The following is a 12,947-nucleotide window of genomic DNA, read 5'->3' as shown; positions in this document are numbered from 1 at the left end:
GGTTCTGTCAGAGTGTACAGAAACCCACTCACTGTTTTAACTTCACCCTCTACCTTGTTCTGGTATATTATTAAACATTATTAAATACCTTTAGAATTCTTAATAGTTTTAGCTTTAGTTAGCACCTCTTTACTAGCTATGATCAATCTGTCTTTACTAACAGGCCAAGTACCACAGTCCTTCAAATATCTGGAATTAAAAAGATCACTCTTGATCAAGAGGTGAGCCAATTATAGACCTATCTCTAACCTTCCCTTTCTCTATACGTTCCTTGAGAAATAAGTCGTAAATCAGGTGTGTGACTTTCTACAAAACAATAGATTATTAAGGGGTTTTTAGTCAGATTCAGAGAACATCATAGCACAGAAACAGCACTGTTGGAAATGACTAATGATCTTCTAATTGCAAAGGACTTGTCTTTGTACTTGCCTTGTTAGACCGTAATGTAATGATATAATGTAATGTAATGTAATGTAGACCGTAGTGCTGCATTCAACACCATTGACCATCACAAACATTACAGACAATGGAAAAGTTAATGGCATCAAAGGAACCTCACTTAGCCGGTTTAATTTTTTATTATCAGATCGATTCCAGTTTGTGTATTTGAACGATGAATCCTCCATAAATACCAAAGTTAGTCATGGAGATCCACAAGGTGTCGTGCTTGGACCAATTTTTATTCACCTTATATATGCTTCCTTTAGGCAATAGGATCAGAAACAATCTTTAATATTCAATTCAATTCAGTTTATTTTTTTAATATGCAGATGATACCCAATTATATATATCATTCAAGCCAGACTAAACCAACCAGTTAGCTACACCCCAAGCATGTCTTAAGGACATAAAAACCTTGATGACCTTCAGCTTCTTGATGTTAAATTCAAACAAAACGGAAGTTATTCTAGTAGGCCCAGAACTCCTCTGAAATTCATTATCTAAGGACATAGTTACTCTAAATAACATTTCCCTGGCCTCAAACAACTCTCTAAATAATCTCACAACATCTAAAAGTAGGTTTAAGACTTTCATCTTCAATAACGCTTATAGTAAGGGCTGGCTCACACTTGCCTTGGACCAGCCTTTAGTTACGCTGCTATTGGCCTAGAGTGATGGGGTCTGAGCTCCTCTCTCCTTCAAATTTGTGATTTTGTGAAGCCCCATATGGACAGCATTGTAAATGACAGTGGTCCTTAATGGTCAAGATAAACCATGTCACATGTTTGTAGGGTAATATTCTAATATTTTGAGTATAAGACTGACTTTAAGAGCCGTAATGCCAATATACTGCTATATACTTCTCTCAGGGCCTTGGCAACTTTGACAGGTTTGTCTACTGCGTCTTAGGTGTAGATCTAGCAAATATTATTCATTGGGGACATTAAAGTATATCTTATCTTATCCCAAAAATTATGAATAATAAATGATGATTGTTATAAAGGTGCATCAGGAAACTGAGTTCAGAAAACATTTCAATCAACATCACTGAATTTGACAATAAACTAAATTAAACGGCAGACACTTTCAGTCCCAAGTCATTCTGTTGATTTGAATTGTGTTACATTTTCTTAAAATCAACTTATTAAATAGTTAATTCATGCCATTAGATTATATGAGCCAAACACAAAAGAACAGACCAAAACATTTAACCATTTACTCTCCTACAATGCTTAAAATGAGAAAAGTGATTCAGAAAATGAGACAGATTGTCAAAGTATCCATTGTTTTATCTGAACGGCAACTTTTATTGAAGATGTTTGTGAAGTAGCTTAATAAGTACTTTATGTACATGAATCAAAAATAGGTTAATTATTATTAATTTCATCACACCAGATTGGATACATATTATCATAGGACAATATATACTGTATACAGTAATGGTCTGCATTTAGACGCAATATCCAAACAGGCAATGGCATTATGAGCAACAGCTTACCTTGGTGCACATTTCCTTTTGCTTTATAGAAAGTTTCACGCATGGGATGTCACTAAAAGTGTTTAAATTAAATGTGTTATGGTTAACCGATGCTGATAAACCAAGTAAAAATCAAAATGTCTTGTGTTTAATTCTGCATGTGACAATGAATGTATGAAATCAGGATTGTCATTCTAGAATATAAATGAAAATAGAATGATTCCCATGGGAATTGAATATTGTTTATGGTTCAGTAACATTCTGACAAATATGCCTATTTGCTTGCGTTCTGAGAGTGAGATGGGAAAATTGACACCAATTTCATGTAAGTGTCTTCAGCACAGAGCTGGAGTCAGGTCTTGTGGTTAGCCTAGCTGGAGATAAACACTGGAGGAAGGGGGGAAACAGCAAGTCAGGCCTAGTTTAAAGTGAAAAAAAATAATGTCAACAGCCCAGACAAACTAATTGTGAATCATTGCCTTTGATAAGATTCTTAATCTTAATGAGGGCCAAGCCAGCCCACCCGATGAGTGTACAAATATTTCCTGTTCACTATGAAACCATGGCAGGGCTGAATAGACTTTGGTGGTGTTGGTGGTTTTTTGAAGCCTTGCCAGCTGTTTCCCCTGCATCCAGTCTTTATGCTGAGCTACATGAGAAATTAATATTCTCTTCTTACTCTCAGGAAGAGAAAGATATTCCTTCAAGGGCCTTTTATTTAAAGAACTTTTGGCATACTCTGACAGAATGACATGCTATTGTTTTGCTGACATTCAATTGTGAAATTCTATTTTCAATAGACCCCATGAATCTAAGCAAAATGTTGGTAGGAGACATATAGTGTGTGATGTACATAACACAATATAACATCAGTGGTTATATGCACATAAGGGCACGAGCCCTGCTTTATTTCCCTCTGCTTTCCAAGATGGTACTCTTCACTGAAAGTCCTCAGGATGCGAGCACAGGATTAAAAACGGTACAAACTGCTGCTGCTGAACTGTTACTGTTGAAGAGCTAGAAAAATAATCCGTTGGGCCCAGCCTTTCCAGGGGTAGTGTTGTGTCTCTGTTGGGTAAATAAAGGGAGGCTCATATTCAGTGTACAGAGAACAGGGAAGTGTCAAGAGAGTCACCAAAGGTGTGAGTCTGACAGACGTTGAAAAGGCCAGCAGGCTTCTTATCTGTCCATACTGAAACACACACACTGGCGTCTTCAGATCGAAACCTCGTATTCTCTTGTTTCCTGTGGAGAGAATAAGCACATGCGGTAACAGAGGGAGCTGATTCAGCAGGGATTGTCAAACATTTCCTCTAACCCCAAGGTAGATGAACATCAGACAACCAAAGCTAATTTACATTCTAATGAATTAAATTATACTGGAACAAAGCCAAGGCTCACTTTGAAAGGGGAGTTACATTAACAGTCCTGAACCATGTTAGAAACAGTGTTTATGTTTTGGGGCAAGATTCACTGGCCTGAACTAGCTGCACAGAATGATACATGGATGCCATACGAAAAGCATAAGATAAGAATATTGCCAGACTTATCCTTAACACCCATGACATTTTAACTTGGTGTTCATGCAATGCATTTAATGTGAACTATTTCTCATTTCGCAGATTTCAGGATTCAAGACTTGTCTTGTTCTGTATCCTAAGTAATGTTTTCTTACTTTATCATTTGTTATTGTTTCCTGTTTTATTTTTGTGTTTTACTCAACTCTCCTCACATTTCATGTCACTTCACTTCCTGAGTTGGTGTGAGTCACTGTGATTGTCTGCCCCGCCTCTGATTGATCCCACCTGTGTCTCATCACCTACACCTCCCCAGTGTATTTAAAGCCTGGGTTCCCCTGTCTCTTTAACAAGTTTGTCTTTGTCCTCTGTATCTTGTAGTGGTCATGTTCCTGGTTTTCCTGATCTCTGCCTGTTTTTTTGTTGACTATGTTTTTGCCTGTCTTGTTTGAACCTCCACCTACAAGTAAAGACTGTTTACCTACACCTTACCCTGTGGCCACCTACAAGTAAAGACTGTTTACCTATACCTTATCCTGTGTCCACCTACAAGTAAAGACTGTTTGACCTACACCTTATCCTGTGTTTTTGGTCATGCATTTGAGTCCTGTGTGTCCCTGTGGTTCACCGGTCGTAACCGGACTAACTCACTTCGTTGTTCTTCAGGATTGCCAGCATGCAAGAAGAAGAAAAAGAATAACTCAACAGCAATTAATAATGTCATTAGACAGAGTGATGCGGAACCTTATTAATATAAAATGTATACAGCTCAAGGTGATTTACTACTACATTGGTAGAATGCAGTATTGGTAGAAACGTGTCATAAGAAATTAAAAGTTCTTAATTATAGATACAAAAATGTGCTATTATTTTAATAGTTGCCTAGAGGAACTTATAGAGTTATGGAGATCATCTGTTATATATCATGTTCCCTGCTATTGACCTGAGAAGAGTTGAGGTGAAACCCCTTAGCTTACCAAAAACCCATTCAAACAACCCATTGATTTTCAGACAAGGGAAGACAAGACCACAACCTCACAGAATAATGCAGGACCCTCCACCCATTTAATGAAATTTGTATGTGGACCACAGTTTTGAAGCCTCAAGTTTGGCATTTTGGCCACTGTAAGCTTATTTTTTGACTGTCTCCATCTTGGTTGTTTGGAATCTGAAGTGCGCAAGAGGGTGGATAAATACAACCAATTAAGATATTTTAAGGCGACCAAAATGTTTAATGTAACTTTTATGAATTGAAAACACAGTGAAATGGTTATAGGTGTAAGATAAGACACAGACAAATTTAAAACTACCTAGTTTGAAGATTTACAATAGGTCAGTTTAGCTCTTAAGTGTTGCAAATTCCCACATTGATTGGTTCAGATAACCAAAGCTAGTCTGGAGCCAGGAAGTAGTCTAGAAAAGCTGACCACATAACACAGAGAGCCAGAGCAATAGGGTCCCAACAACTCATTCTTAGCCCTAGGCCACTACAGCAGGTTAATCCAGCCATGCTGAAAAACCTTCTCTGGTCTTAAACCATGGGTCCAGTGATGATGGGCATTGTGAGAAAGAAGCAATGAGGAACAGGGGAACACTGGAGATGGACAAAGAGCCTGTAGCAGGAGACAGAAGACCCTGCACCAGGCCCGGTCAAACACAAATGCAAATGATAGCCAACCCTTTCACAGTCAGACATATTTTGACTCACTGTTGTCTCATAAACTGAGTTGTCAAAGGTAGATTCTCCGGTGATTTTTTCATATGGTAAGCTGGAGGACAGGGAGAGTGGCAGTTGCTTCTTCTGAAACCTGAGCACAGACGGAATACATTCATGACAAAGAAGGAAAAATATAGATTTTATAATCCTTTGTAGGAACTCATAGCCATCCTCTAATCATAGCAGCAACATATAGGAAATGAATATACGTACCTCTTAAATACGGGTTAAATCCTGGACTATAGGTTTTAATTATTTATGTAATCTCTGCTCTATGTTTCATCATTGTGTACTGAAATCCTTGATCATAATCCTGTGAAAGCTATTTTTTAAATACAGTTGACTAAATATAGTTGCATTTTGGTCAGAGGTCAGAAACTAATGGTACCAAAAGATCACATGCACCATGCAGGACACTCAAGAAGCCTGCAGTGGTCGTTGTTGTCTATTTACTGAATACCTTTTTCCCCTGAAGGGGATGTGGTGTTACATTGCTTTAACTGTGCTGACATACTTATGCACCTGCTTTAATGAGTCAGTCATTTTCTTAAATCCAGTGCTAATATGGAGAGGTGTAGGCCATCTGTAATGGTGGTGTGGACGGTGTAAGGAAGGATCAGCAACACTTTAGGGGGCGGCATATGACCTCAACACAACAAGCTATTGTAGCCTCACTGTTTTTTTTTGGCTAACATATTAGCCATCAGTTACCTATTTACTGTGGTGCAACCATGTCGCATAATTAGCACTCATCTGTTTAATTCTCACTCTCCTTTAGATCTAATTTTCCTCTGGCAACAGTGAAGCTAATTGAAGTCTAATACAAAGGGAACTATACAAATGACAACTAATAAAATTATGATTGATTGTGTTACATCAATGAGTAGCTGAGGCCACACTTATAAACATGTCAACATATTTTCCCTTCTTCTCTGATCATTTGAACCTACTTTGAGAAGTAGAGGTAGGTCCCAATGATGAGGATGAGGAGGAGGATGATGGGGATGGAGACAGCAAATGCTACTTCGGCCCCCTCCATTCTTAGGTCTGCAGTAGACACTAATAGAGAAAGAAAGGGATATTTAAATACATTACTCAATTACAGGTCAAATGTTATCATTCCTTTTGTTGGGAAATAAACTTTTTTACTGTATTTGTATGTCATGTTTTGTAACTCTGAGCAAAAACATTAGCAAAATAAATTAAGTTGTTTATTGTAATTGCTGAAAACTTGAAATATTGTTAGCACAAATATCTGTTAGGATCCTCTATGCACATTAAAACTCAAGGTAAAATGAACTTCTCGCATAACTTACCATCTAATCTGTGCTCATCATACTGCGCCGGATGTCCTGAGAGGAATACAATAGCATTGTGAAACATGGGGAAAAAAGAGCTTAATGAATTACAAAACATAAAAAGTAAGCAGTTATGAGCTCAACCTATTTGGCTGACCTTTTTTCCACTAAAGAGAATTCAACAAACTTCTACCCCTTGGCCTGTTGACATGAGGAACCAAAATGTGCAACTCTAATCCATAACAGTTAAAGGTTTCTTCAGTAAACTGATTGAATATAGTGTTGTATTTGTACGTCATTCCCATGCGCACAAAATATATTATGTGTTTAAATTATTGTCATGCAAACACTTTTGAGCAAGCAAAAAATAATTTTATATTTATAAAACCACTGATTAATGCATTTGCTACTCTTCTTTAAAGTGTAGAATGATTAGTACTTTGTGCAGTTTATATCCCACAAGATAAAAAAAAAGATAAAAACCAGGCTGCAAAAGCCCACACAGGGCCAGGGGTCAGAGTTGTGGATTGGTCAAACAAAAATCGGTCTTCAAAGGAAACGTATACAAATGAGGCGTAACTTTTCGTAAGATATCACACAAACAGTTTTATAATAATTAAAAAGTTGAGTCAAGATTTTGTTATTATTACATCTTGAACATTTTTATGGCTGGTAAAAGGAACTATTACAAAATGCTGGCTCCAGAGGAACCCTCCCTCTATTGCCCTTCTTGTCAATATAATCAACTCTGTCTGCGCAATGGAGAAAATGATACATGCTGATACACACACACAATGTGTGAGTACTTAGAGTCCTGGCACTTTTGTTTCCACTTCAAGCACTACTTTAGGGCAATTGCAAACTACTTTACACTAATAGTTAAATGCTTTGGCTGTGTTGCTGGAATCATCAAGTAAGCTAACTATCTATTCACTATTGTTTATCTGGCAGAATGTAGCAAGCGACCTATCAAGTTAGCTAAGAAGCAACTTAGTATAACAGATGAAAATTCCTAAACTAGGTATGGAACCAAAACTGTAAAAAAAAAAAAAAGGGTCCTCTCCCAGTGCTTCCCTACTGCCCTTGTAACTAATGAACTGGAGGCAAAACAGTCGATCAGAAATGATCTACTCTATTATTCAAATTTGTTGGAGTTTGTCACACTGTAACTCTGAGCCAATGTGAACCTGAGAGTTCCCAGAGCTGAGATCTTGAGAGACCAAGAGAGACACTATTAGCTAATGCCCATGGGTTCTCAAGTACATAACATGAACATTCACTAGAGGGGAAATTAGCAAAACGGAGTGAAAGATATTATCATTGTGTGCTCATGTGGATGTTAGCGTATGGAAATGTTTTAATTTTATTTACTCAAATGAATTTCTCTGCAAAAGATAATTTATGTGCATGTTAAAAATGTTTTTGTACTCTAAATGTCCCATCACATGCTCAGGAATGAGACACAAATGTAACAGCACAAGTAAGTGACAGTCCATTACTATGAGGATGCACAGCAGCTGGACTGTGAATCCTCAGAGGAATCTCTATTAAAAGTCTGCACATTACAAACACCACTTCATTGGCAGCCTGACAGGTATCTGCTCCAGGCTGGATGTTGTGTGTGCTTTGATCACAGTGCAGGCTCAAACTAAAGGCCACTCTTTTGTTAATTCAGCCTCTAAACTGGAACAACCTTCTTCAAAGTATTAAGTATTATAGTATTAAGTAACAAAATCCAGAGCCATTATAAAATAAATGGAAAAATGAAAAAAAACACTTTTCCTCCCCACCTCTCACTGTGACTGATGTGTTCTTCCTGGTTTTTTGAAACATGCTCAGTCGCTCAGTTTCTTGTTTTGTTAAACTGTCAAAGTCTTCTGGTAAAGACACTAAATAATAAAGAGGACTTGACTGTCCAAATGCCCACACCAGAATGTAAAGTGATGTGTATGATGGAACCTTTGAGACAGTGTGTGAACAAGTGCGCAAGATCACTAGTTTCTGCAAAATGTTATGACTAATGCCACATATGGAGCAGATAATATTTTGTGTATTTTGGGAATCTTTATAACACATTCAGTCCAGACCAAAGCAGCCAACCAAGAGTGACAGAACCACACTAACAGTTTGATCTGTTCACAGTTCACACCTGTAAAAACAGACTAGACATGAGTTTATTTCTCATTTTCTAATTATACTGCACCTCAAAACAAAATTAATGAGTGGATCAATTGAACCATATTGTCTTTCATTTCAAAAGTTTTCACTTCAAAAGCATATCTTTTTTTATTCAAAAGGGCATCGGCATCATTGTTACTAAGAAAGGCCACAAGGATTTGAATTTGAGGTAAATATCAATAGATGTTGAAATGTAGTTGATATGTTACGTAGGGGTTTGAGGGGCCTGAACCTTCATCAACCATCTATTTAGATTATTAAGGTTTCAGTTTACATTCTCTTAAGAAGGTAATTTAAATTTTTATTCACAGGTGTATTCCATCTGAGCGAGCCCAAAATATATTGAATTATTCAACATTTTATTTGCACATGTATGTATTTGCACTTATTAATGTGATTGATATGATTTCATAGATTTTCTTATTTTTCATGGCCATAAATTAGATTCTGTTATTTTCAAAGCAGACACTTTGACATTATATATAACTGAAGTTGAACTGACAATGTAGTGCAGACATCAGGCTGCAGTTCCTTACCTTTGCAGACAGGTGGCAGCCCACTCCACTGGGATGGGTGTCCAGGGACACAGTGGAGAACAGGCTCACCCAGAAGCTGGTGGCCAGTCAGACAGGCGTAGTGGAGAGTCTCTCCAGCCAGGAAGTGGAGCTTGTTGGAGCTGGGAACCCCATAGGTCGGTGTTCCTGGGTGACCGCAGGGCTCAAACAGCTCAGCTGGATTTAAAATGGAGAAACATTTCAGATTGACCTTTCAGGAAATGTGCATTGGAACCAGATATGATAATCACTTTTAATATTTCTAAACAATAATATTTTTGTTCCATTAGTGGGTCCAGTGGAGGAAGGCACAACTAGTCAGACTGCCATCAAATTAGGTATGAAAATTCATGGTGTGCAGAAAATTGAAAAAAAACAACAAATATTTTAATAAAGTGCTTGCATAAATTATATTAGCTGAAGATTACACAAAGCCTGAAAAGACGGAACAGTTAAAACTTCCCTCATCGTTAAACTTCTATTTATATTGATATCAAAGGCAGAAACTGTACTCATAAATTGACTGTGATGTGTGCCCATTTAGACTTATCCTATTTCAATCTCTGCATACAGGGGCTGTGATTGTCTCTTAAAAAAGTAACAAAACATGGCTGTCATAGCATCTGCCATCTGAAAGGGGTTTCAGATGCTGTTAGACAATCTGACAAGCACACAGAGGCCTTTCAAACCGTCGTTTCTGACTTGAACATACTAATCATGACTAAATACTATGTATTATTTTCAGTCTGTACAAGGTCCTAACTGTACGTTGAAATGATGATGATGAAAAAACGGCATTATGTGACCGAGTTGTCTGCTGTAACCCAAGACACTTAGAAGTCTTTCAACTACAGAATCACCTAAACAATTAAGCTTCATTATTGAAGTGAATTGTGCCAGTCAGAATTGGGCACAAAAACTGCAACAGTGATTAGCATGGAAGAAAATGTCACTCACTCACTGTCACCTGTACTTGAGTCTCTTAAGTACTCAAAGTAGGAAAGTTGAAAGAAAATTTCATAAGAAATGCAAATATGTGTGAGAGACAGTTCCACATTCACATTATGACACATCCTACTCTGCAATATGATCCTAAAGCTTTTTTGGAAGTACAATTTTTGACGTTATAGTTGTCTTTTGCTCATGATCTACAGCTCATGCATAACAATGAACTGGCTTATCTTCTCCAAAGTAATTTCCGTTGTCCGGTTTAATTCATTATTAGTCAATGCCATCAAACCATATATCTCAACCTAGAAAGTAGGTGAGGCAGAGTATGAGACGTTCATGCAAATGAGGTTAATGCCTTCAAGGCTGTCTGAATAGGAAATTATATTTTAATCAGACTGACGCACTTTAAGCTTGCCGGCTGAATCAGAAACAAAGGAGTAGCAGGAAGTCAAGGAACTAAGGTCAGCTGGTGTACGTTAAAATCACAAAAATCACAATTACTAGTTAAAGAAATACACTAACTAACGAACACTTAACTGAGCACCAAAAGCCCCAAAAGATTTGTCTATCATGTGCACACACAACATATTATCTTGTAGCAGTCAGATGTGCAATACTTTGAGTCCAGACAAGCACTGGCTGGCTGTTTAAATGCAATGAATTTGTGTCTAATCTGAATTCGGTTTCTGGTGTAACTACCTAGGCCCTGAGAAACACTAACTGGTACGTACGCAGGCATCTCGGCAGCTTCTGGCTCCACTTGGGGCCCATGGACCCTCGGTTGAAGCAGGTGAGCAGGCTGTTTCCAGACAGACTGAAGCCCTTGTTACAGATGTACTGAATGGTTGAAGCCACGGTAAAATGGGGACCTGAAAGCACCCGCCTGCTGTGCTCCACCTTTCCAGGGTCAGCGCAAGACAACACTGTGATGGACAGACAGGGAAAGAGGGTTGGTTAACGTCAACCAACATTTTCCTTCTTTGTCTCCCCTCTCCAGAGAGATGTGACTTTAATTCAACATCAGCAAACAGTACACCTCACACTTATGTGTACCTATGCAGCTGGTCTGTAACACTGTTACTAGTACAAATGCATTAGTAAAGATATAAAGTAAAGATGTACTGTGTACAAACAAGTTGAGCATTATGAATGTGTAAGAGAAGATGTTATAATAAAACTAAAAGGGCCTGTTGACAGCTTTGGTGACGTATCTTCCTGTTACGTCTAGGACGCATGAGGGAGTTAAAGAGTTTACACCATAACAGATATGTGGTCAAATCCATCCCAGACCACCTCGGCAAGTGGTCCTGGTCATCAGATCACAATGTGTCTTGGTGTTTGCTAACACTTGTATTTAACACTGTCCACTTGTGATCCCATAGCCCAAGACACATGTTAACGTCAGGGCCATAATGAAACATTTGCAGTAAGTGAATACAATAAAACAATAAACGTTAATATATTTGAAATATTTACATACCAATTATTGGTAAGCAGCAGACAAAAAGAGGGTACACAACATGTATATAAAATACCAGCTAAGTACTACATAAATGAAGTAACCCATTTTCATTAAAACAAAGGTAGGAACATTTTCACCATGTTATGTTTCTCCCTTTATAAACATGAAAAATAAGATAACCAAGACTAGTACCTGCATCCTTTCCATCAGTAATCATCATCCATGAGTCTTCTTCAATTCAAGTTCAGCTGGTGTACGATATAATAATACCTGTGTATAATTTAGTGTTGTGTAAATATGCACACTGCATCTCAAACTGACCACCCGGCATCAGCCACTTTGTTTTTCCATATTATGTTTGTTTAAAGATCTCTTTCCCAGATTTTTCAAAACAATTACGAAAGTGTTTGCCAGCTTTTTTTTAAACTGAGGCTGCTGTTAAAATAAGAATACGATTTTATTTTTTATTTTCACTGAAAATAACATTATGAATAAATAATAATGAGTTGTGTCAGTCCCGACATCCAGTCAGGCCTGTTCTAGGTCCAGCAGGAGAGGGGCCAGCTAGGCCAGAAACACAGGATGGAAGTAAGTCATGTTGGAGCCCAGGACTGGTCACTGGCACCTGCTTGTGTGTGTGTGTGTGTGTGTGTGTGTGTGTGTGTGTGTGTGTGTGTGTGTGTGTGTGTGTGTGTGTGTGTGTGTGTGTGTGTGTGTGTGTGTGTGTGTATTAACCTTATGAAATCAGATTTATAGATTTGACCTGGCTGCTGTAGGATTAAAAATGAGGTTTCGGTGTAGATTAGATGTGACTATTGTTGCCATTCCTCCTAATGTTTGCCCTTTCCTACTTTCCTAATATTCCTATCGACCGAAATATAACTAAAGGGAACCACAACTACCATTTTAATAATGCCCCATAAATTGCCCCATAAACTCATATTTATCAGTTTACATCTATGTAGATTTAGTTTTAATCTTTTGGACTAATGTTATTACATATTCATTTGCATTATTCTGGTGAGATCTGGGCAATGTTGTGCCCTAAGTTATAACACTAACCATCTAAATTTCGGTGAACTGATTTTTCCATATGACAATTCGCTCAGACTTCATCTGACTGTGTCACTTGTGTGACTGTATTTCTGAATAAGAAATAACCCATACTCTTCTTATAAATGAAACAAGTTGAATACATAAGAAATAGAACACAACCTTGTTCAATTAATTCAAGGAAATGAGTTACCTCCATAAAGGAAGCTATTCAATTACTAGTTTATTTTGATGCAGTACTGAATTTAATGAATACCAAAGGGTGCCTGAAAGGCAATAAAAAAACCTAATGTAAACAT

General features: G+C 37.7%; 1 protein-coding gene across 1 annotated transcript in view; it reads right to left on the bottom strand.

The window, feature by feature from the left end:
* Positions 1-3,133: 3,133 nt before the first annotated feature.
* Positions 3,134-12,947, bottom strand: part of LOC129092223 (seizure protein 6 homolog) — a 167,001-nt gene continuing 157,187 nt past the window's right edge. Inside the window, exons 14-20 of the mRNA XM_054600080.1 lie at positions 10,865-11,056; positions 9,165-9,359; positions 6,469-6,504; positions 6,103-6,211; positions 5,144-5,243; positions 4,087-4,095; positions 3,134-3,163 (exon numbers count right to left, since the gene is read on the bottom strand). Of these exons, the coding sequence (XP_054456055.1) occupies positions 3,134-3,163; positions 4,087-4,095; positions 5,144-5,243; positions 6,103-6,211; positions 6,469-6,504; positions 9,165-9,359; positions 10,865-11,056 (671 nt within the window). The remainder of the gene's footprint in view (positions 3,164-4,086; positions 4,096-5,143; positions 5,244-6,102; positions 6,212-6,468; positions 6,505-9,164; positions 9,360-10,864; positions 11,057-12,947) is intronic.

The sequence above is a fragment of the Anoplopoma fimbria genome, chromosome 1 (assembly GCF_027596085.1).
Source record: "Anoplopoma fimbria isolate UVic2021 breed Golden Eagle Sablefish chromosome 1, Afim_UVic_2022, whole genome shotgun sequence".
Classification (NCBI taxonomy): domain Eukaryota; kingdom Metazoa; phylum Chordata; class Actinopteri; order Perciformes; family Anoplopomatidae; genus Anoplopoma; species Anoplopoma fimbria.
Note: the sequence above shows the minus strand (reverse complement) of the source record. Positions and strands in the feature narration are given on the sequence as shown.